Source organism: Misgurnus anguillicaudatus, chromosome 12 (genome assembly GCF_027580225.2).
Source record: "Misgurnus anguillicaudatus chromosome 12, ASM2758022v2, whole genome shotgun sequence".
Lineage (NCBI taxonomy): Eukaryota > Metazoa > Chordata > Actinopteri > Cypriniformes > Cobitidae > Misgurnus > Misgurnus anguillicaudatus.
Window position 1 is genome coordinate 36173203 of NC_073348.2, and position 27097 is coordinate 36200299.

At 36.4% G+C, this 27097-nt stretch overlaps 4 protein-coding genes across 4 annotated transcripts; 3 read left to right on the forward strand and 1 right to left on the reverse strand.

Moving 5' to 3' along the window:
• The first annotated feature begins 3705 nt into the window (after positions 1–3705).
• LOC129446611 (trace amine-associated receptor 13c-like) lies at positions 3706–4729 on the forward strand. The gene has a single exon (XM_055207804.2). It carries the CDS (start codon positions 3728–3730, stop codon positions 4727–4729), a length of 1002 nt encoding a protein of 333 aa, XP_055063779.2. The 5' UTR covers positions 3706–3727.
• Positions 4730–7721: 2992 nt separating this feature from the next.
• Positions 7722–8806, forward strand: LOC129446229 (trace amine-associated receptor 13c-like). The gene has a single exon (XM_055207185.2). The coding sequence runs from the start codon at positions 7805–7807 to the stop codon at positions 8804–8806; it is 1002 nt and encodes a 333-aa protein (XP_055063160.2). The 5' UTR covers positions 7722–7804.
• A 3399-nt stretch (positions 8807–12205) lies between these two features.
• Positions 12206–13201, reverse strand: LOC129446605 (trace amine-associated receptor 13c). The gene has a single exon (XM_055207796.2). The coding sequence runs from the start codon at positions 13199–13201 to the stop codon at positions 12206–12208; it is 996 nt and encodes a 331-aa protein (XP_055063771.2).
• A 6455-nt stretch (positions 13202–19656) lies between these two features.
• On the forward strand, positions 19657–22885 carry LOC129446325 (uncharacterized). Its single transcript, XM_055207277.2, has 4 exons — positions 19657–19791; positions 20151–20694; positions 21016–21089; positions 21186–22885. Exons 1-4 carry the CDS (start codon positions 19782–19784, stop codon positions 21833–21835), a joined length of 1278 nt encoding a protein of 425 aa, XP_055063252.2. The 5' UTR covers positions 19657–19781; the 3' UTR covers positions 21836–22885.
• The last annotated feature ends 4212 nt before the right edge of the window (positions 22886–27097 follow it).

Consider the following 27097-nt stretch of genomic DNA (forward strand, 5'->3'; position numbering starts at 1 on the left):
AAGACATGACACTGACCTGCATGAAGAGCAACTATTGAATCAGTCTGTCAATCTACTTGCATGCGAGTTTGTTTCACACTTTTAATGCTCCTTTGGTGGATTAGATGCAGCATATATGTTTAACAGGACCCTTAAGACCCTGCACCAATTTTAAAGGAGAATTTCACCTTTAGAAACATTAATCTTTATTGAAAGTGCATCATATTTGAAGTCGAAATGTAACATACATTTCAAATTTGGTGCCTATTTGACCGAGAAAAGGGGTGTTTGTAGTCTCACCCCCTCAACAAAGATATTGGACTTCCTTCTTTCAATGATGCAAAATGATGATTTTTACATCATTGAAAGAATGAAGTGCAACACTGAAATCTGTATTTCTCCTGTCTCAGCGGAAACTATGGAAATAATGCACAACCTTTCAAAAACATGACTGGGGTTCTTATATAACAAGTATAATTGGCCTTCAGAGTTTACTGTAATTGATTTTTTTAGATGGTTAATTTCTGTCTTGATCCGGTCAGTACAGGAGAAAATAACCAAGAGGTCAAATGAGAAAAGAAATTGTTACTGCGTCTAGGAGGAATACGACCACATAACCTTTCTTTCTAGGAGGCCAATTTTTATTAAGATCAAAAACCAGCCTCATTGTTCTCATGAAATTAAGAAATTAATTTATATTAGATTGACAACATGCAGGGGTGATACTAGCAATTTTTTAGGCCCTCTACCATACCCATTTCGCACCAAAAATACAATTAAAGCAATAGGCTATAAATATATAAGAAAAAGACAGCAGAAAGGTATAAAATACACGTTACATGTTTAAATTCTACTATAGCTGTGCGATTTGGGCATAATATCTTATTGCGATGTTTTGCCCGACATTGCGTTGCGATTCAATTTGCGGATTAATTTTGCAAAGTCAAGCTTCACCTAAATATTGTCAATAGTACAGCACAGTATGGAACCCTGCTGACAAAAATTCTTCTTCCTGCCTTACGCCATTCCAACATCTACTTCTATATTCATGGCGAGAACAAGTTAATCTATACACAAGTTTTATTCAGACAAGCTGATCCTTACACAGGTTGGGGGAGGGACAATTTGCCATCCCCAATCTGCAAGCTCCACACAGAAAGGCCACCTGCCCTAGCCGGGGCTTGAACCGAGGACCTTCTTGCTTGGAGACAACAATGCTACCCACTGAGCCACCCCCACACAATTCTAATGGTTCTATTGGTTCCCATCTGCCAGATGACATATTATTAGGATTCATTACATATTAGAAGACACTATTACCTCCACTACCTTGCCAGATGCAGTATGTATGTATGTATATGTGTATGTATGTAAGGTAGAAAAGTGATTTAGTCAAGAGCAGTGAGAGATTTTTTTTTTGCTGTTTGATTAACATGAGTGACAGACAGGAGCAAAATTAGGTAACTTTACCTTTTTGAACTTTTTAAGTCCAAGTCCAGATCCAATCTAGTGTTACACATGTGTCTTCTTTTTCAGTTTTGTACTTTCTCTTAAGCCTTAAATGGTTGTGTTGATGAGGATACTTGCAAAGAATTTTGCATATATGTATTTAAAGCTTAAAAAGCAGCGGATGCATGAGTTGCAGTGCCGTGGCGTTCTAAAAATCTCAAACACATTGTCTTTTATGAGTATACGCACACCGGCACTACGACTCAGGAAGTTGCTCAAATCCCTGTCGCACCACAGAGCGCCACTCACATAGCTTAACATTAAATAACATCATATTTGTCGCAAATCATTAACGATTAACATTGGCTGCTAACGTATAATTTGCATTTTGAAGTAGTCGCTATCTGACGAAGCTCGCGCTGTTTAATGTGCACTTCCGGTTTACGATACCTCCTAGTTGTCTTAGACGCGGCGCTACGCTCAGCTGCGCGGTGGTGTGCGACCCCCTTTACTCAGTTGAAGGTCCACCCACTCAATTGGTTAATAAGACTGCCACACAAAAAGGACAGTCACACGTTTGCCATCCGACAAACTTGTTGTGTATGTTTGATATTGTGGCCTTTTGCGATTAGCAAATTGCAACTTTTCAAATTGCGATTGTGATTCGATTTTGATTTATCGTTCAGCCCTATATTCTACAATAAAAAAATTTTTACATTTAACCACCATGGCTGTCCCCTGCTGCCACAGATGGAAAAAATCCTTGAGGAAACACTGCTCAAGAGTTTGTTTTAGTACATCATAGATAGATAATGCAGTATAAATGGAACATGTATGTCCCAATAAGACATTTGAAAGGGTATTGTCCCAGTGACAGCTGGGGTGCATATTTTGCCAATTTTTTGGTCAAAGCTTTTATTAGTGCTATTACAAACAGGCGGAGAATTGACAGTATTTAAAATAAAAATATTTATTTTACTCAAAGCATAAAATGAATCACATTTACATAAAATTATGTGTCAAAAAAGTGGGAGATAGTGTGGGCTGGGTAGCCTGATCCTGAAACTACATAAAAGACTTAAACCAGAAGCAAATTCCAAACTGAAGAACGCATGGCCTATGAGACAGAAGACTCAATACTGCTTTCCTTCCATTAACTCATCATGCATCAGGACAAAACGCTCCACACATGAATACAATATCATGTATGCGTTATCTGTCTTTTTTGCTCCCCAATGTCTGTATCCAACCCAATATCACGAAATTACGTGACTACGTATATCACACATGTACCAGCATGGCAATGTCACGCTTTGCCACGTTTGAGCGTGAGCATGTCACGCTTTTCTATTTGTGTCACTGTCACGTATTGGGTACTCAACTTTTTTGTCCTAATTTCTTACCATTGTCGCTTCGGTTTAGATTACATAAAATGACATTCCTACCCAAACCCAACTCTAAACCCAACGTCAGGTGAAAATTGGTTAAAGTTTAGAAAATATAAAAGAATAAGTCTTTTATATTTTTATAAACCAATACTTAAAGTGACAAATAAAGTGACATATAACGCAAGCACCAAATCTAACCCTAAACCGAAGCGACAATGGTTTGAAAATAGGACAAAAAAGTTGAGTAACCAATACGTGACAGTGACACAAACAGAAAAGCGTGACATGCTCACGCTCAAACGCGGCAAAGCGTGACATTGTCACGCTGGTCCATGCGTGATAAGTCACGTAATTTTGTGATATAGGGTTGCTGTATCGCCCCCTTAAAAACCCTGCATACCATCAGGCTCTACAAATATGCCAAGAAAAGTGTAAACCCAAAGTTAAGAAATACACACTGTGAAAAGTCAGATTATGAATACCCAGGCTTATCGCTTAACCCCTGTTTTAGTGTGAACAGTGTGAAACGTTTTAATCGTGCAACCCTGTGTAGCACAAAGATGGCTGCAGACAGCAAACACCTTCCAGGAAATAGTGCTTTTAGCAAGATAATGCACACTGACACATCAGAGCTATATTGGCAGAACGAGGGATACACGATAGACGTTATGACGTGTATAGCCAATCACATGGACAGTTCTCCAAATGATGTATATATCGCTATACCATACAGTACATGCAGGAGGTGACGTGTAATAAAAATGTGTTTATTACATCTTGCCAAACAAGGTTTTGCAGCCACCCATTATGCAGCATGGGTGGTAGATGGGCTGGTCTAATCCAGACACAGTATAAATTAAAAGGAGAGTGAGAAGATCAGATCAAACTCCTATCAGGAGGAGACTATACTCATGGCGTATGAGACAGAAGATCATGAGACTCAATACTGCTTTCCTGCCATTAACTCATCATGCATCAAGACAAAACGCTCCACAAATGAATACAATATCATGTATGTGTTTTTTTCATTGCTGTCAGTATGGACTGTGTTTTTGAATCTGCTGGTGATCATCTCCCTCTCTCACTATAAGAAGCTCCACACTCCCACCAACATGCTCATTCTCTCTCTGGCTGTGACCGACCTGCTCGTAGGACTTATAATTATGCCCTTGGAAGCCATCAGGCTGATTGAGACATGTTGGTACTTTGGAGACACTTTCTGTAGACTTTTTTTAATAATCATGGGATTGCTCCTCTTTACATCTCTAAGCAATTTAGTTTTAATAGCTGTAGACCGTTATGTGGCTGTGTGTCACCCTCTGCTGTACACACAGAAAATAACAACAACTAAAACATTAATTATTATCTGCCTTTGCTGGTTATGCTCTTTAGTTTATAACATTGCTTTAGTAGTAAGTATCTCACAGAGAACAGATGTGTGTTATGGTGAATGCATTGTTATGCTTAGTTTTGAAGGGAGAGCTGTCGATTTATTCTTTTCCTTCCTATTCCCTTGTACCCTGCTCATAATTTTGCACTTGAGGATATTTTATGTTGCACATCAGCAAGTGAAAGTTATAAACTCTCTGCTGAAGAGAGGAAAAGATCTAACAGAAGGTTCAGTGAGGAGGAAATCTGAGCACAAAGCCGCACTGACATTAGGAATCATTGTGGCAATTCATTTGCTTTGCTGGATTCCCTACTATATCTTAACTTTAACAGAAAACACATTTATCTCACCCACTGTAGCACAATTTCTAGTATGGGTCTTGTATGTTAACTCATGCTTGAATCCGGTAATTTATGCTTTATTTTACTCCTGGTTTAGAAAGTCTGTTAAACACATATTAACTCTCAGAATATTTCAGCAAGCAAACTCTCGAGACAACATATTTTCAGATCATCATTCATGATTTGTTTGTTCTACCTAATGTGGGCTTCTACTGTGCAAGTCTTAAAACATATTAGATGTTTTACAATAAGATGGCAATTTTATATTCTACAGTGTCAACATGAAATATCAATTTTGGATTTCCAAAGCAAAAAAATTATTTGTTAGTACAAAATAAATCCTGCAATGTATTACCGCCAAAGAGCCCTGATCTTAGCATCATCAGATCAGTCTGGAATTAAGAAAAAAGACAGAAGCAGCTTCCTGTCAGCTACCAAAAACTGTGTGCAAGTGTGTATGGGGGTACTGGTTCTGTTAACAAAACAAACGGTAGTGATGTACATTTTTGGATTCCCTTTGTAAAAAAAAGATTCATATTCATATAATAAATTCAAATTCATATAATAATTTCTGAAAACATCATTTAACAGCATTTGTCACACATATTTTTACAATACTGTGAAAAGGTGAATGCAGTTTTAATATTTATTTCTAGTAAATTAGTTTATTTATAACAAATTTTGAGCCGAGTTTGCTGTGTTCCTCTGTCAATGTTAGGATGCTAAAGTATATACAGTTCATGTTTAGTCAAAAAAGCCCCTGAGATCAAGAAAGCAAAGCTGTGGTTGTGAAATGGCAATTATGAATTATGCTCACGAGTAACAATACTAACCCATCTCCTATCTATTTAGGATATAAAATTAACCCCCTGCCTATACAATACTCCCATTAACATTTTGCCCACCAGTCACAGCATCTTATTCTACCTGCCATATTACCACTTAAACACTAAGCGGTGGTTTCCCAGACAGGGTTTAGATTAATCCAAGACTAGGTCTTAGTTATATAACTACATTTAAGCAGTTTTAACAAACTTCTTACAAACATGGCTTTTAATAAACATTACTGGTCTGCATCTTGAGACAAAACAATGGCACTGATATGTTCAGATATGTCAGTGCAAGAGGATTTTAAATAAGGAAGCTCAAACATGGATTTTGGGACCAGGATAAGCCCTGTCCGGGAAACCAAAACAATATGAGTTTTTTACTTTGATGGTTTTGCTCCTCATCTTACAACACTGCTTTTGTAATTAAAAATGATTGTTTTTAAAATTCAAACAAAACAGAGTTGTGTTATGTAAAGTGTGCTTATATGATGACTTTCATTTGGTGAGACACTGCCTGATCTTGTACCTTGGGCACGTTATGTAATCAATTCATTCATAAAAACTGGAAAAGGTGCAAAAGTAAAAACATTAAATAAAAAATCTGAGAGCAAGGCTGTGTTAACACAATAATAACATTATTGTGACAGTCAATCTCCTTTGATGTATTCTCTTCTATATTGTTTCTCTATTACAAAACACAGTCACCACCGCCATCACGTGGACATTTCTAACATGGACGTATACTAATTCAGGTTTACCCCTGGTTTCAAAAGTAGTTTGAAACACATTTCGTGTAGACTTATTTATTTTATTATTTTTTCACCAAAGAAAGACGTAATCGTCATGTTCTATTGATTTTAATGCTATTTGCGCATGAAACTAAACCCTTGGGGGGGGGGTGTTTATAAATGAGTCAACAACGCAAATCAAGGAATGAACTTATTTCTCTATTTAAGACAGCCAGTTTGGCAGGGCAGTAATAGCGATACAGCAAACGCCGAAACGTTTATAGGATTAGATTTCGAAGTAAGATTATGATGAAAATAGCGGTCCTGGCTTTTTTTCTATAAATTGGGCGCATGCTACTGTCGCCTGCCTGTTGTACCCCAGCTGGCTCTGCTAAACAGTGCAGATGTTAGTTGGACAACAGGTGCATTCTATTTGTAATTAACCCTCTTATATGGCGTGGGTATAAAAGATCGGTGGCGCCTGAGTCTTGCTCTCTCTATATTTTTTTTCCATTATATATACCGTATTTTTTAAAAGCCTTTAATTTTCTCAAAAAATGACAGTGCGCCTTATAATCCAGAGCGCCTTATATGGATCAAGGCAAACTCCGGGTCAATGTCAAAATGTTCCGTGCCGCCGAGGACGCTTCAGTATCAGACTGTTTCATTTACAACGTGTTTACTGAATTAGGGAAAAGTTCCCTTCCACATTTGGGAGAAGAGTGAGCAAGGCTGGGAGATATTGTTGATATGCACATCAACGTTTGAACAACGTCACCATGGTGAACTGAGTTTTCAAAAGGCTTAATAAAGTTTGACTTTATCTGACATTCTCTAAAGCACAGCTCCATCTAGTGGATGCATAATGCAAACCCAGTCAAACGTTTGACTGCAGAATCCTTTATTCTATGCGCCTTATAACCCGGTGCGCCCTATATATTAAAAAAATTCTAAAATAGGCCATTCATTGATATCGTTTTCCCCTTTTAAATAGATCTTCTTTTGTAATTGTTTGTGTTAGAGTTTATGCATATTTAGTTGCCACACGCACATGTTTTTCCCCTAGACATATATTGTTTAATAATAGTTTCTTTGAGTTGTAAATAAATTGGTTTGTTGTTTGAACCATTTGTTGTTTGCCTCTTTTATGTTGCGGTATATGAGCCAGCTGTAACAGCGACATAAGCATAGCACAAGTTTTCGAAATGCAAAAAATGCTGGCGGGCAACTTTAAAAAAAAGGCTGGCAGTGAATGAGTTAAGTATGAACAGTGTGAAACATTCTAATTGTGCAAGAGTGCTGCAGAGAGCTAAAATACCTTTAAAAATGGTGCTGCCTAATCACAGTAGAAGTTTTTACATATGCACAATGACACATCAGAGCTATTTTGGTATGGGAATTCATGATATTAGGTGGTTTTCATTTGACGGCTAATCAGTGTTTTATATTATCATTATTAGATTATTATCAGATGGAAACAGCACAGTTTTCCAAACTATGTATATATATCACTGTACTGTGTATTAATGCAGGAGGTCTGTATTAAAAATGTGTTTATTACATCTCGCCAAACAAGGTTTTGCAGCATCCCATTATGCATCATAGGTGGAAGATGGGCTGGTCTAATCCAGACACTGTATAAATTAAAAGGGCAGTAAGGAGATCAGATCAAACCTCCTATTAGGAGGAGACTATACTCATGGCCTATGAGAAAGAAGATCATGAGACTCAATACTGCTTTCCTGCCATTAACTCATCATGCATCAAGACAAAACGCTCCACTCATGAATACAGTATCATGTATGTGTTTTTTTCATTGTTGTCAGTATGGACTGTGTTTATGAATCTGCTGGTGATCATCTCCATATCTCACTTCAAGAAGCTTCACACTCCAACCAACATGCTCATTCTCTCTCTGGCTGTGGCCGACCTGCTCATAGGACTTATTATCATGCCCTTGGAAGCCATCAGGCTGATTGAGACATGTTGGTATTTTGGAGACACTTACTGTAGACTTTTTGTAATAATCATGGGATTGCTCCTCTTTACATCTCTAAGCAATTTAGTTTTAATAGCTGTTGACCGTTATGTGGCTGTGTGTCACCCTCTGCTGTACACACAGAAAATAACAACAACTAAAACATTAATTATTATCTGCCTTTGCTGGTTATGCTCTTTAGTTTATAACATTGCCATAGTAGTATGTATCTCACCGAGAAACGAGTGTTATGGTGAATGCATTGTTATGGTGAATAGTTTTGAAGGGAGAGCTGTCGATTTATTCCTTTCCTTCGTATTTCCTTGTTCCCTGATCATAATTTTGCACTTGAGGATATTTTATGTTGCACATCAGCAAGTAAAAGTTATAAACTCTCTGCTGAAGAGAGGAAAAGATCTAACAGAAGGTTCAGTGAGGAGGAAATCTGAGCACAAAGCCGCACTGACATTAGGAATTATTGTGGCAATTCACTTGCTTTGCTGGATTCCCTACTATATCTTAACTTTAACAGAAAACACATTTATCTCACCCACTGTAGCACAATATCTAATATGGGTCTTGTATGTTAACTCATGCTTGAATCCGGTAATTTATGCTTTATTTTATTCCTGGTTTAGAAAGTCTGTTATACACATATTAACTCTCAGAATATTTATGCAGGCAAACTCTCGAGACAACATATTTTCAGATCATCATTCATGATTTGTTTTGTTAATTTGGGCTTCTACTGTGCAAAAGTCTTAAAACATATTAGATGTTATGTAATAAGATGTTAATTTTGATGATATACTGTGTCAGCATGAAACATCAGTTTTGGATTTCCAAAACAATAGAAATTATTTGTTAGTAAAAAAAAGAAATCCTGCAATGCAATGTATGAGCCCCAAAGATCCCTGATCTTAGCATTATCAGATCAATCTGGGATTAAGTAGATACAGAAGCAGCTTTTACCCAAAACTGTGTGCAAGTGTTTATGGGGGTACTGCTTCTGTTTACAAGACAAAGGATAGTGATGTAAATTTTTGATTCACTTTAAAAAATCATATTATAATTTCTGAAAATATGCATTTAACAGCATTTGTCAAACATATTTTTATACAGTTCTCTTTTTCACAATTTAGTTTGTTATTCATTTATAAAAAAAAATTTAGCTGAGTTTGCTGTGTTCCTCTGTCAATGTTAGGATGCTAAAGGATATACAGTTCAGGTTAAGGCAAAAGAAGCCCCTGAGATCAAGAAAGCGGAGTCGTGGTTGTTAAATGGCAAATATGAATTAAACTCACGAGAATCAATACTAACCCATCCGCTATCTATTTAGGGTATAAAATTAACCCCCTGCCTATACAATTTTCTTATTAACATCATAGCCATACACCAGTCATAGCATTTTGTTCTACCTGCCATATTATTACTTAAACACTAAGGGGTGGTTTCACGGACAGGGTTCAGATTAACCCAAGACTTAGTTATATAACTTCATTTAAGCAGGTTTTCAAACTTTTTACAAACATGGCTTTTAATAAACATTACTGGTGGGTATCTTGAGACAAAACAATGTCACTGATATGTTCAGATATGTCAGTGCAAAAGGTTTTTTAATTAAGGCAGCTCAAACATGGATTTTGGGACTAGGATAAGCCCTGTCTGGGAAACCACCCCAATATCAGTTGGAATATAAATTTGATCATCATCTTATAACACTGTTATTGTAAATAACAATGATTGTTTTTACAATTAAAAAAAAACAGAGTTGTGTTATGTAAAGTGCGATTATATGATGACTTTCAATTGGTTAGACACTGCCCTAATCCTGTCCTTATCGTTATGTTATCATTTCCCTCATAAAAATTGGAAAAGTTGCAAAGATAAAAACATGAAATAAAAAATCTGAAAGCAAGGCTTTGTTAACACAATAATAACATTATTGTGACAGTCAATCTCCTTTGATGTATTCTTGTCTATATTGTTTCTCTATTACAAAACACAGTCACCACTGCCATCATGTGGACATTTCTAACATGCACGTATGCCAATTTAGGTTTTACCCCTGGTTTCAAAAGAGATTAAACTTATCCTAACTCTTACAATATTCAGCACTATCAGAAAAAAAAGGTACAAAACTGTACCTTTTTTGTCCCTGGGGTGGTACCCCAAGGTACTGTTTTGTACCTTTACAGGTATATAAACATTATACAATGTTGTACCTTTTGGGGTACATTACTGTTCCTTAAGGATTTATTTTGTACCTTTAAAAGGTACAGTAAACTGTTTTGTACCCCTAAAATTTAACTGGTACAAAACTGTTCCTAAAGGTACACAATTGGTCCTTAGAGTATAATATTGTACCCCATAAGGTACAACAATTTAATGTGTTTTACCCATAAAGGTACAAAGGTAACTTTTAGGGTACCACCCCAGCGACAGAAAAAGGAACAACTTTATACCTTTTTTTCTGACAGTGAGCCCAGCATCTCTGGTGGACATTTTTAACAGTAAAAACTTTTTCACTTTTATGTCCTTTTATGTACTTTTTTCATACCTTTATTATTGTTAACAAACAAGCAGTTTTGAATTAGGAAAGCAATGAAATTTCAGCTACTAAATATTCTGAGGCCGACAGAGAAAATTTAGGTTTAAACACTAATACCTAATCAGATCACTTTCACATGGCCCCTTGCATTATATAAGCTATGCACATATGAATTAATTTCACACCCACAAAGTGAATACGTGTAATAACTTTTTAACATTAATCACTATTTAGTTATGTGTTTTATACATACTACTGGTATGTGATTTAAACTAAAGGTTTGTATATTAATTTGATGTGTAAACAAGTGTAGCATGCAGAACTACATTCACATATTTTCCTGAGTCTGTGTATGTGCAAATAATAATAAAATCCCCCAAGTTACACCCAGCCCCATTGTTCCTTATTGATTCATAAATATTATGCAAATAATCTATAATAATTATCTAAACATTTTTATTTATAAATTCCATTATATTAAAAGAGGAGGTAATTATAAAACAACAATAGTGTTTTTCCTCAATTTTTTTATACTACATGTTGCAGCCACTTAATGTACTGTCAATATTATGTAGCTTATTTATTATATTGAATAAAATAAAATGCATATATCTAAAAAACATTTAGTGTTTTGACATTTAGTGTAAAAAGCAATGCGTGTCATTGATAATCTATAATGATGAATCTATCATTTCCCATGACTTTCAGGAGAGTGAAAAGTAGGCCTCCATATTTAATACAGAACAACTTTTGTTTAGGACCACATAAATAAAGTTGTTCAACTATCCTGATTTGTTTGATTATAGTGGCTCCGCCCACGCAATACAAAACATCTTTCTGTTGTTCTAGTTAGACTTGCTATCCTTGTAACAAAACCCACCACATTTAATTTAAATAATTTCCTTAGTGATAAAACACTGACAAATCATTTAAAATCCTTTATTTTTTGACCAAACCATATTTGGTCATTTGCCAAGTTCAAAAACATTCCCAAAGTAAGGGCTGCTAACAGGAAAAAGATGAAGGGAGAAAATAGTTGTACGTTTAGTTTAAAAATATACAGTTTTACATTTCCTTAAATTAAAGAAACTTTTAAAAAAAAATTAATTTGGCAAGTTAACTACCTAAGTGAGACTTAACTAACAATAATCAATACTTATACAGCATTTTTTTATCTCAGCATGCCAATTTGAACATTTGCTATAACAGTAAATATTTAAAATCAAATGCTGTATCCCTTAACATTAGTTAATGCAAAATGAACTAACATGAATGAACGATGGGTATAATTTAAAATTAACAAAGATTAATACATGCTGCAAAATGTTCATTGTTAGTTCATGTTAGCTAATGCATCAACTAATGTTACAATAAATCCTTGAGTTACCAAATAATCTATGAAAAATCACACTATTTTAGCATAAAAATTTTACATTTCCTCTTAGTCGTCTGTGCTAAACCAGGTAAATAAACTTGATAGTATGGTTTTGGTTCTTCAAATAGTAACACTTACAAATAGATGGACTTTTGTAAAGAGATGTGGTCTACATTATAGTAATGAAGTTAAATGATCATTTTTCTTCTATGAACAGATTAAAGTATTCTGATGAAGGTTGAAATATTTTCAGAGTTAAAATGTATTTTGCTGATATTCTAAACCAGCGATAAAACATTGCATAGATAATAGGGTTCATACAGGAATTTGTGCATAATACCCAATACATTATATTAATTACAAGAGAGTCACTCGTTTCTTGGCCAAGAATAAGAGCAGCTATATAGTACGGTATCCAACACAGAATATAAACCATTACAACAATGCCTAAGGTTTTTGCTGCTTTTTTTTCTGACATGGCCTTTTTGTCTGAGACCGAATTTAAATGCTGTGCCTGCTGTCTTGCCACAAAGCAGATTTTCATATATAAAGATATGATTACAGAACAAGGTGTCACTAAAGTAACTAAAACATCTGTTATTATATATCCCAACTTAATATAAAGTATACATTCTCCAATACACCTGTGGTTTTTCTCTGGAGAGATAAAAGACTCATACAAGAGAATAAAACAATATACAAAAGAAAACAACCAGTTTACAATAATGGCCAAAGCAGCTCTATTAATATTTAACCTTGTTGGGTATCGCAAAGGGTCATTCACAGCAATGTAACGATCCACAGAAACAATAATCAAGTTGCCAAGAGATGCTGTGACGAGCACATAAAAAATAAGAGGAAATATCGCACAAAATATTTCTCCAAAATACCAGCACGGCTCAATTAATTTGATGCCCTGTACTGGCATGAGAATTAGTCCCACAAGCAGATCAGCAATAGCCAGAGAGAGAATGAGCACATTGGTTGGAGTGTGAAGCTGCTTGAAGTGAGAGATGGAGATGATCACCAGCAGATTCAGAAACACAGTGAAGACTGATGTTACAGAAATAAAAGCGTACACAAAAATGTACTCAGCCTCAGGTTTGATATTTCTGGTACATGACAAATTATTGTTTGGAAAGCAGTATTGGATTGTTTGATTGTCCGCATTTGCCTCTCCCAAATTAGACATTTCCACAGTGGCTCAATCTTGAAGAGTACACTTCATCAACACGTGCTTCATCTGCAAACTATTCTGCGTGAGGATGCTTGTCAGTTCGGCCTCCTAGTTCTCATCACTGACTCGTTTACTTTTATACCTTTGTAAAACGCAGTAACCACCCCATTCCACTCAAGTTGTCATAAGTCAGCTTTAAACCCACCCACAAGATAAATATTCAAAGACCTGATTAATCTAATCTAAACAGTAATCAATAAGTGAATCCAACAAACCTTAAGTATAGTAAGTATTTTAAACTTACATTTGGCACATTATAATGTTTAGACTGACTGATTTAGCTTTAGTTTATTCATTAAATTATTATCTAAAACAATCAAATTAGTTCACAGCCCCAAATTCCACTGAACCCTTAATGCATATTAACATTAGCTGGAAGTAGTGTTTTTTTTCCCTTAAAAAAAACCTTTCCACGTTGTCTTAATTTAAATAGTATGAATGAGTTCCTGAAATAAATAAGCTCATACCTATCCCAGTAACCAAAACAGTGGACAGCTATCACTGCAGCACCCAGGGAGCAATTTGGCAAAGGGTTTCTTGCACAGTCGCAACCTGCCACCAGTAAGACTCAAATAGGAGACTTTTGGGTCACAAACCCGGATTCTAACAAATAGGCTACGACTGCTCTACTATTTTAAACATAATGAAAATCAAAATTATGCAAAAATGACAAGACATAGCCAACACAAGTGCATAAACACGTTGCAAATTTGAAACTGCACTTAAAGCAGTGTATTTAAAAAATGTAAATGGTGGCTGTGGCAGCTGCCTTCTACTGTATATGATGAAAATAAAAAATCACACTACTTTTTAACACCCGTAGTAGGAGACCAAACTAGGGATGCACCGAAATGAAAATTCTTAGCCGAAACCGAAAACCGAAAAAAGGAAACCAAGGCCGAAAAACCGAAACCGAAATACCGAAATAAATTATTATGCCAATTATTAGTACAATTGCATTTATGGCTATCACTGTGTACTAACTTTACTAGGGGTGTGTGACGAATAAAAAAAACTCACAGTTCGGATCACATTACAGTTTTTGAGGCACAGATCAGATTATTTTTCGGATCAGCAAAAAGGTGGGAAAAATCTAATAAACAATAAAGAAATTGCAAACATTTATAAAAAGAACAAAGTTGTACATTAATAAGGTCTGAAATTAGCATTTTAACACAACTGAATGCTATTTTCACATATTATCTGTTCTGTTGTTAGACATATAGTGGCGTTTTCCCAGACAGGGATTAGACTAGTCCTAGACTAAAATAAATATAAGACCTGTCCAAACTGAAAACATCTTGCACTGACATATCTTTAAATACATCATTGCCTTTAGTTTGTCCTCAAAATGCACACAAGTAATGTTTTTAGTAAGGCATGTTTGTTTAAACTAATTATATTTCCTAATTAAACTAAGGTCTAGTTCTGGCTTAAGCTAATCTCTGTCTAGGAAACCACCCCAAAGACTATTAAAATAGTGACTAAACATGACCCAATAACCTTGTGTTTAATCCAACCAGCTGTTACTTTAACTACTAAGTTACTAAAATCTTGATTTATAAACGAGACATCGCAGACAATTCGGCGCAAATTACAAAATTGCCATTACACAGAGTTACTACAGAAGGCATGCGCGGGCATAGGAGAGAGAGAGAGCTCGCGCACAAGCACATAGAGAACCAGTGTGTGTGTGGGAAAACACTGCTAACCTTTCATGATGAACTCAAATCAGTCGTCTTCTCTCCCAGTAACATCTGACGTTTATGTGAAAATGCAAGTACACAGAGGAATCCGCATGGAAAACACAGCCAACTTTTAATTCTTTCACTCAGTGTCATGTATGAGAGACGCTGTCTAGGGGCTTCACGCACAGAGAGAGAGAGAGCACAAGAGAGGCACCACCGAGCGCTCACAACAATAAATGAAGCCGTTTTAAATGAAAATAAAAATGTAAATGTTGCGACCATTGTTGATTTTGTGGCGCACACAAACAAATAAATGTATGGACAACACTGCCAGGAGCAGAAGCAGCCATTACGCGAGATTAATGTAAACAACGTGACGCATCGCGTAGTCGACGTAATCGATGACGTTGACGCGTCGTTGCAGCACTATTGAGCACGAAGAGGAGGGGTGGGAGACGACTGATCACCGTGAGTGAAACCCAAGCGCTAGCGCACAGATGAGAGGGGCGCGGTTGACATTCATTTTCGGTTTACATTTTCGGCTGGATTTTTTATTTCGGCCCGAAACCGATAATGCCATTTTCGGCCGAAATTTTCGGCGACCGAAATTTCGGTGCATCCCTAGACCAAACAGATCCATCAGTGGGAGCAAAAGGCCTTTGCTTTCAGAAATCAAGAGCACAATTCATATCTACAACAAGCCTGTTGTAAAGAATTTTTTCACAAAACTCTCCATTTTGGCTATTCAAACAGCAGTGTTGCAGAGATACTCTAGATCAGTGGTTTTCAAACTGGGGCCGCGAGATGGTGCCGGGGGGCCCCAGTTTTATGACATTTTATAAAATACATTCATTATCATGAATTCTGTGTAATTAAACCTAAAAAATAATAAGCCAACTAACCAACAGCACTACTAGGTATAATTTTATATGTTTTGTTTAATTAAAATATTACATTTTAAATTGTCATAAATTTTCTTTCGGGGGGCCACGAAAAAATGCACTGTACACAAGGGGGCCGCACTCTGAAAAAGTTTGGGAACCACTGCTCTAGATCAGGGGTGTCAAGACCATTTAGGCTGAGGGCCGGTTTCGAAAAAATGCCCCCTTTATGAGGGCCAAACGTTATCATGCTGACATTAACCTGCAAACTAAAAGACAACTATGCCACAACCTGCTCATAATTAAAGAACTGAATTTACCAGCTTGAATAAACCATCTTAAAATAAACATAAACACAGTTATAAATACAACCATTAACTTTCCTTTGCAAATAAACATTTTGAACTTTAATAAGTGCAGTCATTATAGCCAAGGAAAGAAAAATACTCCAGACTCTGTTTGTTCTGCATCACCTTATAATTATAATTGTTAATAAAACGGTTAGTTCCAATCCTTGATTCTGATTGGTCAATAGGTTTGCTTTATTTACGATAAAACACGGCTATGACTGCTTCAATGTAGACATTGAATTTACATTGAGTATACAATGAAATTGCATTGCATCTACGCACAGGCATAATAAATGTCATAAATAAATAAGGAAATTATAAAATCAATATAATGGAAAGAAAAACCAACAATATATAGTACAATTGCACATGCTTTAGAGATTTAAGAGTTCAGTGACGTAATGGCCCAAGGACAAAAACAGTTTTCAGTCTGTTTCTCCTGCTCTTAATGCACCTGTACCGTCTGCCAGAGGGCATAAGGTTGAACGGGTGCTGTCCTGGATATGAGGGGTCGGCAGTGATTGCCTTGCTAACTAATTATAGCTAAAACCACCAAAACTACTGTCACATGTGACTGTTTATGCATTTTATTATTCTAAAAAAGCTGCTATCACAAGGCACTACGACTAAGCACAGAAATGCCATCTTTCGCCATGTTCTTTCACTCCAGAGACAATAATGTCATATAATAAAATGATGCTTATCTTTTATTTTTACCCTAATTTTGGTAAATCTCTGAGCATTTTGGATTGAAAGTATGATTAAGACATTCCCAAGGGGAATGGATCCGTGTAAGCATGGTTGCATCAGCTCAGTTTACCTCTGTTTACCTCACACCTTTTATTATTAGGCTTCAACAGCTGGTTTAATGAGACATCATTACAGATGACAAAGCTTGTGGCAAGTGTTAATAGAGTCTCAGGTGATAAATTTCATCAGAAAAACAACACTGTGTGGTAGAAGTGCTGATTGGCCACAAAAGACTTGAGGGCATTGAACCTTTGACCTGATGCATTTATGTGACTGCTTTAACTTCAACAGGGCCTGGTAAAATAATGTTTTTTCTCGCAATTTAATGTCCATAAAAACTAAACTTTGCTCTTACTTGTTTCTGTGGTCTTCGGAGCTGTGAATCACACTCTGAAAATCTAAGGATGGCTTTATTCGCAGACCACTGACTTGAATTTGAAGCTTTACCTCTTTAGATCTCATGCAGAGCTTCTGTTGCACCCCCTAAAAATGAAAAATAGTTATTAACAAATTTGAAAATCTATTTAAATCAATTTCCTTAATAATGGCATTATCGATGATAAAACAGCACTGTTTAACAGTATCTCACCTTAACTTCTCGAGCCAATGCAAATACCTTTTACCCATTATCAATGTACCTATTTCTTATTAAAATGTATGTTTAATGTACTACATTTCCCCTTAATTAGTATCTAGGGTACATATTTATATATTTTAGCTATAAACTTTTGACTATTTTAGGTCCTAGACACAAATTTGGTTCCAATCCACACAGCTCCATACTTATAAAGCTTAACCCTGGTTTTATTAAAGTAAAAGTGTAGCCGTGTTTTTGGCGATTAATTAACTCTATCATTGGTAAAACCAAAAACATGCTTAAACTATGGTTCCTGTAGCAAAACCATAGTTAATTTGTGGTAACCATGGTTTAAATTTAAATAGTAACCATGATTTTTATTTGTAGTGAAACCATTGTTAATTTAAGGGATATCACTTTTATCACTTTATCACCATGTACTTACACAGTTACTTTAGAAATCTTTAAAACGTTAACTTTAAAACAATAACAATTAACTTTTTAACATTACCATCATGATTAATTATTCATAATTTTACATAAAAGACGACCGTTGTTAATCCTGGTGCACACTGTAAATTAACGTACATGGAGCTCGTGACCAATGCAACGGTCATATAAATAACGTAACATAAAATACATGAATGGACAAAATTCAGAAGTTAACGTTATTAAAACATATATAGTAAAAATACACACCATCGTTGATTGTAGAAGTTGAGACAAAATGCTTTTGTCCCGTGAAAAGCGATATTATTAAAACCGTAAACTCTGAGGCGATTTTCCTTCACGACCGTTGTTCTCGCCCTCGGCCCATCATGAACACCTGGCGCGAGACTAAACTAATCGATTACTAATAATGCAATTCCACAAATGACCATAGGGGTGCACTGTCGGCCTGTCCATGTAAGAGGTCTGCTTTTAATCCAATCATACTTCATATATCATTAAAAAGGAAATGAAACAAATTATGTTTACACAATTTGACCTTGAAAATGATACCCTATGTTGTTTATTGTAATTTGTGGTAAATTGGTATAAATGTAGTGCACTAACCATGTTTTTATTTGCAGGAAAACTGTGTTTCATTTTCATAAGATTAGTTTATTCTATATTAAGGCCAAAATTATCTACTGTATCTGGAGGGGTCCAGGTCCACACATTACAGTGATGAGCATAAGTGATCCAAATGTAGGGTGCAGTGCGCAGCGTCATAATGTGGTTATGGGTTAGAAGTAGATGTGGACACGTTAAAATTACATGACCTTATTTTTGCAACACCAAATATTTTACACTCATAGGGGAACCATTTTTAGTGCTATAGAACCTATATGGCACCTATGAAGAACCATATGGGGTAATATAGCACCCTAATAGCACCACATATGGTTCTACAAAGCATTGTATGGTTCTACACAGGTGCTACATCAGTGCAGTGGCACTTCAAGGAAAACACCACCATTTTTCAATATTTGACTATGTTCTTACCTCAACTTAGACAAATGAATACATACATATCCTTTTTTCCAATGCGTGCAACAGCGTGTCGTGAATGTGTAAGAATTTAGGCTAGCCCCATTCATTCCTTAGGATCCAAACAGGGATGAATTTTAGAAGCCATCAAACACTTCCATGTTTTCCATATTTTAAGACTGTTACATAAGTAGTTAAACAAGTAAGGTGGCACAAAATAACACGTGGCGATTTTTTAAGCGGAAAAAATTTGAACTAAAATGTATAGCTAAAGAGCACTTAGTTTGCAGCACAGTAACATGTTCACTACGTCCGAAACCACCTACTTCCATATTATATAGTAGGCGAAAAGCACTACTGCGCCTACCACATGTTTGGAAATTGGCTTTTTTGGACGCAGTGCATCACTCCTGACTACTCCCCCTCTCGCTCAAACTTCCGTCAATATTACTGTGCATGCAATCGAAGATAGGTATTCGTTGAGGTAGAACATTGTAAAATATTGAAAAACAGTGGTGTTTTCCATTAAAAATTGTCCCCCTATGATTACTAGCCAGCAAACTATTTTTAGTGCTATTTAGCACCATTTGCTTTTATATATATATTAATTGTTGAGTGTGCCCTTTAAACATGTTCAAAGATGATTAACAGAGCTGTAAAAATGCATACTGTGACTGCCTATACAGTATGTGATCCACCCCTTCACTATAACAAATACACAATCATATCAGAGTTTCACTTTCATCTACTTCAGACGAGGATTTACTGCACCCTTTTAAAAGCTCTTTCAAGAAAAGCATTCATGTTGACTTCAGTATGTCAAAAGGTACGTTTTCTGAGTGTTTATTGTGTTGTTAATGTCCATAGACAGTGATCAAGAGTAAAAAAAATATGTAAAACAAAGCTGTGTTTCTGGCTCACAAACTTACCTATAAACGATCACCTGGTGTTATCATCAGGTGTTATCAGCAGCAAGTGGGTTAAATTACCAGCCAATATTAAGTGATAAAATATTCCTGTGTTTTTAATGCATTATGTTTTGAGACATTTTAAATGCAGAATTTTAAATTAGTCAACTTTAAGATGTAAACTAAAATGGAGGGCATCAGAGCTGCTAATACACATGGGTTTAAATGTTCAGACTTATGGGGTCTTTTTTAAATGTTTCTATGGGCTTTATTTCAGGGCATGAAAACCTTGAGCTTCATGAAGATGACTATTTCACAATTTTTCTGCTGGGGACAGACAACAGACGTATGTGTTTGGTGGGGAATAAAATAGTTGATTATGAACATTTCCTGCCAGGACATTGCAGATTTGAAGAGGTATCACTGGAGACAGAGGGCAATTGGTTTACTGTTCTGAATTACCAGGAGTCTCAGTTAACACATATTCAGGAACGCATGGTTTTATACTCTGGTTCTCCATGTATGACGGTATTTGTCCTGCAGCCTGATCATGTTTCTCAAAGGGATGTGGACAAACTTAAAGCATTTCACCAGAGGTTTGGTAAAAAGATGGCAGAAAACACTGTGGTACTTCTGGTCAGTAATCAAAACCAGAAATCGGCAAAGCCAAATAATTCAGATGAGAACCTCAAATGCATTCTGTATTACTGCCAAATGAAAGTGTGTCATTTTAACAGAAATATGAATCAAAGTGAACTAATCAAACAACTGAAGAAATGTTGGAGACATGTTCCTGAGGTGCAAAAACCCAAGGTTGAAAGGTAGGATCTGGCAACATCTCACACTCAAAAAAATTGCTGGGTTATTTTTGACCCACGTTGGGTAAATATTGGACAAAACACATGCTGGGTTAAAAATGACCCAATGCTGAGTTTAAATGACCCAATATTGGGTTGTCGTTATGCAACCACAGGTTACAATAACCTAGCAGTTGGGTTAAAACATTAGGTCTTAACCCAGCGGTGTTCTGTCCAATATTTACCCAACATGGGTAAAAAATAACCCAGCCATTTTTAGAGTGCCATACTTTTTGAGCTGAAGCTCTGGACTTAGATCTTGATATCTTTTCTCTTTTATTGCAGATCACGTATGCCATATTTGGAAAAGAATGAGACTTTACAACCACAGAAGGCAATTCAACAAGAGCATAAATCAGGTTATGTCCATTTTTATTTCAAAATTATCATAAGAAAAACAAAATATCCTTTCATATTTTACATACTCTTTTCTATTCCATTATATTATTTTATAGAAGAAGATCAAACGGCTATCAGTAAGAAAAACACCCTGACCATTTTGTTGCTGGGACAGACAGGAAGTGGGAAAAGCGCTACAGGAAACACCATCCTAAGAAAACAACATTTTGAATCTCACGCCAGTTCTCTCCCAGTAACCGAGGCATGTCAGATGGCAGAGGAAACCATTTGTGGAATAAAGATCAGGGTCATAGACACTCCAGATTTTTTTGATGAGGCACTAAAAAACCAAGACAAACAGATAAGAAGGTGCAAAGAGCTCATTCAGCCTGGGCCTGATGCGTATGTACTGGTTATGGAGCTCGGTCGTTTCACAGATGGAGAGAGAGAGATAGTTGACAATATACAGAGAGAGTTTGGTGAGGACGTGGTGAGAGAAACCATTATTGTGTTCACTGGCAAAGAAAAGCTAAGAGGAAAAACATTATCAGAGTACATTGAAAATACGGACACCCACCTGCAGCAGCTCATACGCACCTGCGGGACGAGATGTCTTGCATTTAACAACAATGATCGCAATGATCGACAGTTTCAACAACTTTTAGAGATGATTTTGGAAATGAAGAGACAAAATGGAAAAACTGACATTTTGGAAAACTATCCGTATTATAGGACATCTGAGAAAAAAGACTGCAGAATCCAGTAAACAACCTGGAGAGTATACTTAAAGGGGCGACAAAATCTGACCTTTTTCATGTTTTAGTGCCTTAATTGGGTCCCAAGCGCTTCTATCAAATTAGAAAATGTGATAAAGAACAACCCAGTAATTTAGTTTTGCTAAACCATTCTCTGCAACCATGTGAAAAGATAGGTAATTGAAATTTGGCTCCCCTTGTGATGTCAGAAGGGGATAATACCGCCCCTTAATCTGCATCCAACCAATGCGGTGGGGAAGGGATGAAACTTGTGGCGGGATAGAGATGAGAGATGGCTTTATAGCTTTCACTTGAACTGATTAGTTCAATTTCATCCCGGGCCACATCAGCATTATAGTTGCTCTCAAAGGGATGGTTGTATTTGTAAGACTATATGAATGTATTAGTTCTTTTATTACATTGCATAATTACCTCTGCATAATAACTCAATTAATACCAAGCTTTGAAAGTAGAAGCCCAGAACAAATAATAAAAACTTATATGTGCAACCATTCTAAATTATTAAAAACATAAATGTGGTAACAAAAACACATGTTGGATGTGAGCACACTCTCTGATTTCTCTTTTATCCTTTATTGTGCAGGTAATATAGTGAGAATAATTTTCAGATACCAATAAAGAGTTTTACAACCTCCACCAAATTATATATAAGCCATGCATTAGATACACGTCACTCTCGCTGTGATAATTTCTTACCTTATTGGCAAAAAGCTGTGATTTTTACCCTGGCCTTGAAAACAACTTGCACTGACATATCTTAAAATACATCAGTGCCCTTTGTATTGCCTCAAAATGCACACAAAGTATTGTTTTTAGTAAGGCATGTTTGTTAAAACCAGGCCCGGCGCCACGAGGGGGGAAAAAGGGGGCATTTATAATTTGTGCATCTTTGAATAACTGTAAGAATACATTTCCTTTAAATATCATTTTTGTCAAAAAAAAAGTTTAAGAGATAACAATGTTTTACCACGTTTATTGCTTATTTAAACTTGGCGTTAACAGCGTGTTTGGCGCATTTAGCCTATACCTCTGCGGCCAAATCAGTAATATTGCTTTTTTTCCGGTAATAATAATACAATTTACATGTCAATCCTGCTTCCTTCTCTGTTTATTAATTTCATTATGCTGTTTTGTTAAAAGAATATTCTATTTTCTTAAAAAAAAAATCCAGATAATTTGCTCACCACCATGTCGTCCGGGGTGTTGATGTCTTTCTTTGTTCAGTCGAGAAGAAATTATGTTTTTGAGGGGGACATTGCAGGATTTTTCTCGTTTTGATGGACTTTGGTAGAGCCCAACATTTAATACTTAACTCAACACTTAACAGTTTTTTTCAACAGAGTTTCAAATGACTAAAAACAATCCCAAACGAGGCATAAGGGTCTTATCTAGCGAAACGATTGTCATTTTTGATAGGAAAAATGGAAAGTATCCACTTTTAGACCACAACTTCTCGTCTAGATCCGGTCATGATGCGTGATGTGATCCAACGCAATACGTCATGACGTCAAGAGGTCACAGAAAACGAACGCGAAACTCCGCCCCAGTGTTTACGAATGTGTTGAAAGAGAACGTTCCTACGTTGTTGTATGTCAACTGATACTTATAAATGTCTTTGTGTCAGTTTATTGTTTACAATGGTCTGCAAATTTGCGTTTTATATATGTAACATGTGACCTCCCTACGTCACTACGCATTTACGGTAGGTTGCGCTGGACCGGACCTAGACGAAAAGTTGTGGTTTCAAAGAGCATATTTTTTATTTTTCTTGTCAAAAATGACAATTGTTTCGCTAGATAAGACCCTTATGCCTCGTTTGGGATTGTTTATAGTCCTTTGAAACTCCGTTGAAAAAAACTGTTGAGTGTTGAGTTGAGTATTAAATGTTGGGCTCTATTAAAGTCCATTAAAATGAGAAAAATCCTGCAATGTTTTCCTCCAAAAACATAATTTCTTCTCAACTGAACAAAGATAGACATCAACATTTTGGTTGACATGCTGGTGAGTAAATTGATTTTTCTTTTAAGACAATTGAATATTCCTTTAAGCCTATGTGGATATTGCAACCCATATGAGACGTCCATTGCCGTTATATAAATTCTCTCGTCTAATATTTCAATCATACGCGTAATAATGTTCAAAGTTTTTTCAAAGTTGAGAAATAATGTAGTTAGGATATTTATTGCATACGTTTATTGCCGTTGAATACTCTCTTTTATAATATGGAAATCACATAGGACATAGGCTAAAATGTGGTATACTGCACAGTTACTCTGCTAATTTTAATTTATATGTGGAGATAAATAAACCTTTGCAAATCTGTTGATTTAATCCATTCATGTCCTGACCAGAGGCTAGAGATTTTAAACATCCTTAATCCACAGTTACTAGTCTATCAAATAATATCTTATGATCTATCATCATTAGTGAGTTTCTGGTTACCTGTGCTGTGCAGTTGCATATGGAGTGTTTTATGGACCGCTGCATTTAAAAATATGTCTTTTCAAAGTGAGATCTCAGTGTATCAATGAATTTCACTTGCCTCCTCAGTCATTTCATCCTGCAGCCGGGCCTGGTTAAAACTAATAATATTGAGGCCTAGTCCTGGTTTAAGATAACCGTGAAACCACCCCTCAAAGTTCAGTTAATTACCACTGACATTTCTATTTAAACCTGTTGTTTTTTTAAGTTGCTCAAAGTAAAAATGCAAGAACACCGGTCTACATTTTTGTGGTGTTCCAAGTTCACATTCTGCTGGTAAACCGAGTACGAAAATGCAGTATCATTTTTATTATTAGCATAACCCTTCTCAAAAACATTTTACAGATTTTCTTCCTTCTGAGAACTATTAAGAGAATGTTTTTAATTAGAGAGCACATTCAAATGTGTACGGATCTTGGTTCAGCTGAGTGCAGATGTAATTCCTGTGGCTTCTTTTTCGAGAAGAGAAGCTCGTCACAGCATGTATGCAGCCTGTCATGTGTGTGATTTTCCGGAATCTGTTTATGCATCACACAGATGCCGTAAAGATCCAGTAAAGAGACGTGACGTGTTTAAAGTCCTGCACTTGGTATGTTTGTTCTCAGCAACGTCTGAATTTAGCTTATAATACGTGATTTCTCTCTCGAGAAACCATGCACATACTTTTTCTTTTTATTATAAGATTATAAAGTAGTGCTTGATGTGCCATTCTAGTATGCTGGTGAATGATCTCAACTTCAGAGTGAATATTTGACAAGCTCGCTGATCTCTGCATCAACATTTCTCATCATGAATGTTAATGTGCATATAACCCTTAATTTTAAAGAGCTGAACCATAATGTTACGTGGACATGCGTGTCCTCACTACGGCACGCCACTTACGGCATTGTTTTTAAATCTTTTTTACACAGAAAACTTTCATCTTCTGGGACCAGAGTGTTGTGTGAATGAGGTTTAAGTTGTACTGTATTGTAAAATGAACAGTAAAAGAACCTCATACCATTTCACTAGTTCGCCTGCGCATTCAGTCTAATGGATAATGGTAAACTAACTTGGCTTGCTGTTCTTGGAGGGAGCTTGAACCTAAGGCTCTGCTTAAACCCCAAGCTCAATCTGTCCCCACCCCAGCCCCCAGTACTAGAACTGTGCATTAAGAGGGAAAGAGCTTCGGGAGGTGGAGGGATACCTCTTATATACACTCACCTAAAGGATTATTAGGAACACCTGTTCAATTTCTCAGTAATGCAATTATCTAATCAACCAATCACATGGCAGTTGCTTCAATGCATTTAGGGGTGTGGTCCTGGTCAAGACAATCTCCTGAACTCCAAACTGAATGTCAGAATGGGAAAGAAAGGTGATTTAAGCAATTTTGAACATGGCAAGGTTGTTGGTGCCAGACGGGCCAGTCTGAGTATTTCACAATCTGCTCAGTTACTGGGATTTTCACACATAACTATTTCTAGGGTTCACAAAGAATGGTGTGAAAAGGGAAATACATCCAGTATGCGGCAGTCCTGTGGACAAAATGCCTTGTTGATGCTAGAGGTCAGAGGAGAATTGGCCGACTGATTCAAGCTGATAGAAGAGCAACTTTAAAGGAACAGTATGTAGGATTGTGGCCAAAACTGGTATTCCAATAACAAAACTTATGGCTAAAACTGGTACTGCAATCACCCAACTGGTGGCCAATACACAACATGACAACATAAACATCAGTTGAGGGCTGCAACTCCACTTTTTGAATGACAATATTCTGTCCGAACCACTGTTGTCAGTGATATAAGTATTTGAAATGAAAATGATTTCTTAATGTCTAGTGACATCAGGGCAATTTTATGATTAATTGATATAAATTTCTTACATACTGTTCCTTTAACCGAAATAGCCACTCGTTACAACCGAGGTAAGCAGCAAAGCATTTGTGAAGCAACAACATGCACAACCTTGAGGCGGATGGGCTACAAAAGCAACTGGCTACCTCTCATCTCCACTACAAATAGGAAAAAGAGGCTACAATTTACACAAGCTCACCAAAATTGGACAGTTGAAAACTGGAAAAATGTTACCTGGTCTAATGAGTCTCGATTTCTGTTGAGACATTCAGATGTTAGAGTCACAATTTGGCGTAAACAGAATGAGAACATGGATCCATCATGCCTTGTTACCACTGTGCAGGCTGATGGTGGTAGTGTAATGGTGTGGGGGATGTTTTCTTGGCTCACTTCAGGCCCCTTAATGCCAATTGGGCATCGTTTAAATGCCACAGCCTACCTGAGCATTGTTTCTGACCATGTCCATCCTTTTATGACCACCATGTACCCATTCTCTGATGGCTGCTTCCAGCAAGATAATGCACCAAGTCACAAAGCACAAATTTCAAATTGGTTTCTTGAACATGACAATGAGTTCACTGTACTAAAATGGCCCCCACAGTTACCAGATTGCAACCCAATAGAGCATCTTTGGGATGTGGTGGAATGGGAGCTTCGTGCCCTGGATGTGCATCCCACAAATCTCCATCAACTGCAAGATGCTATCCTTTCAAAATGGGCCAATATTTCTAAAGAATGCTTTCAGCACCTTGTTGAATCAATGCCACATATAATTAAGGCAGTTCTGAAAGCGAAAGGGGGTCAAACACAGTATAAGTATGGTGTTTCTAATAATCCTTTAGGTGAGTGTATAGGCTCACAAAGTGATTGACGGGACTGAATGTTTAGGCTCTTCTCGAACCTACATTTAGAACTTCATTAATGTTTAAAAACAAA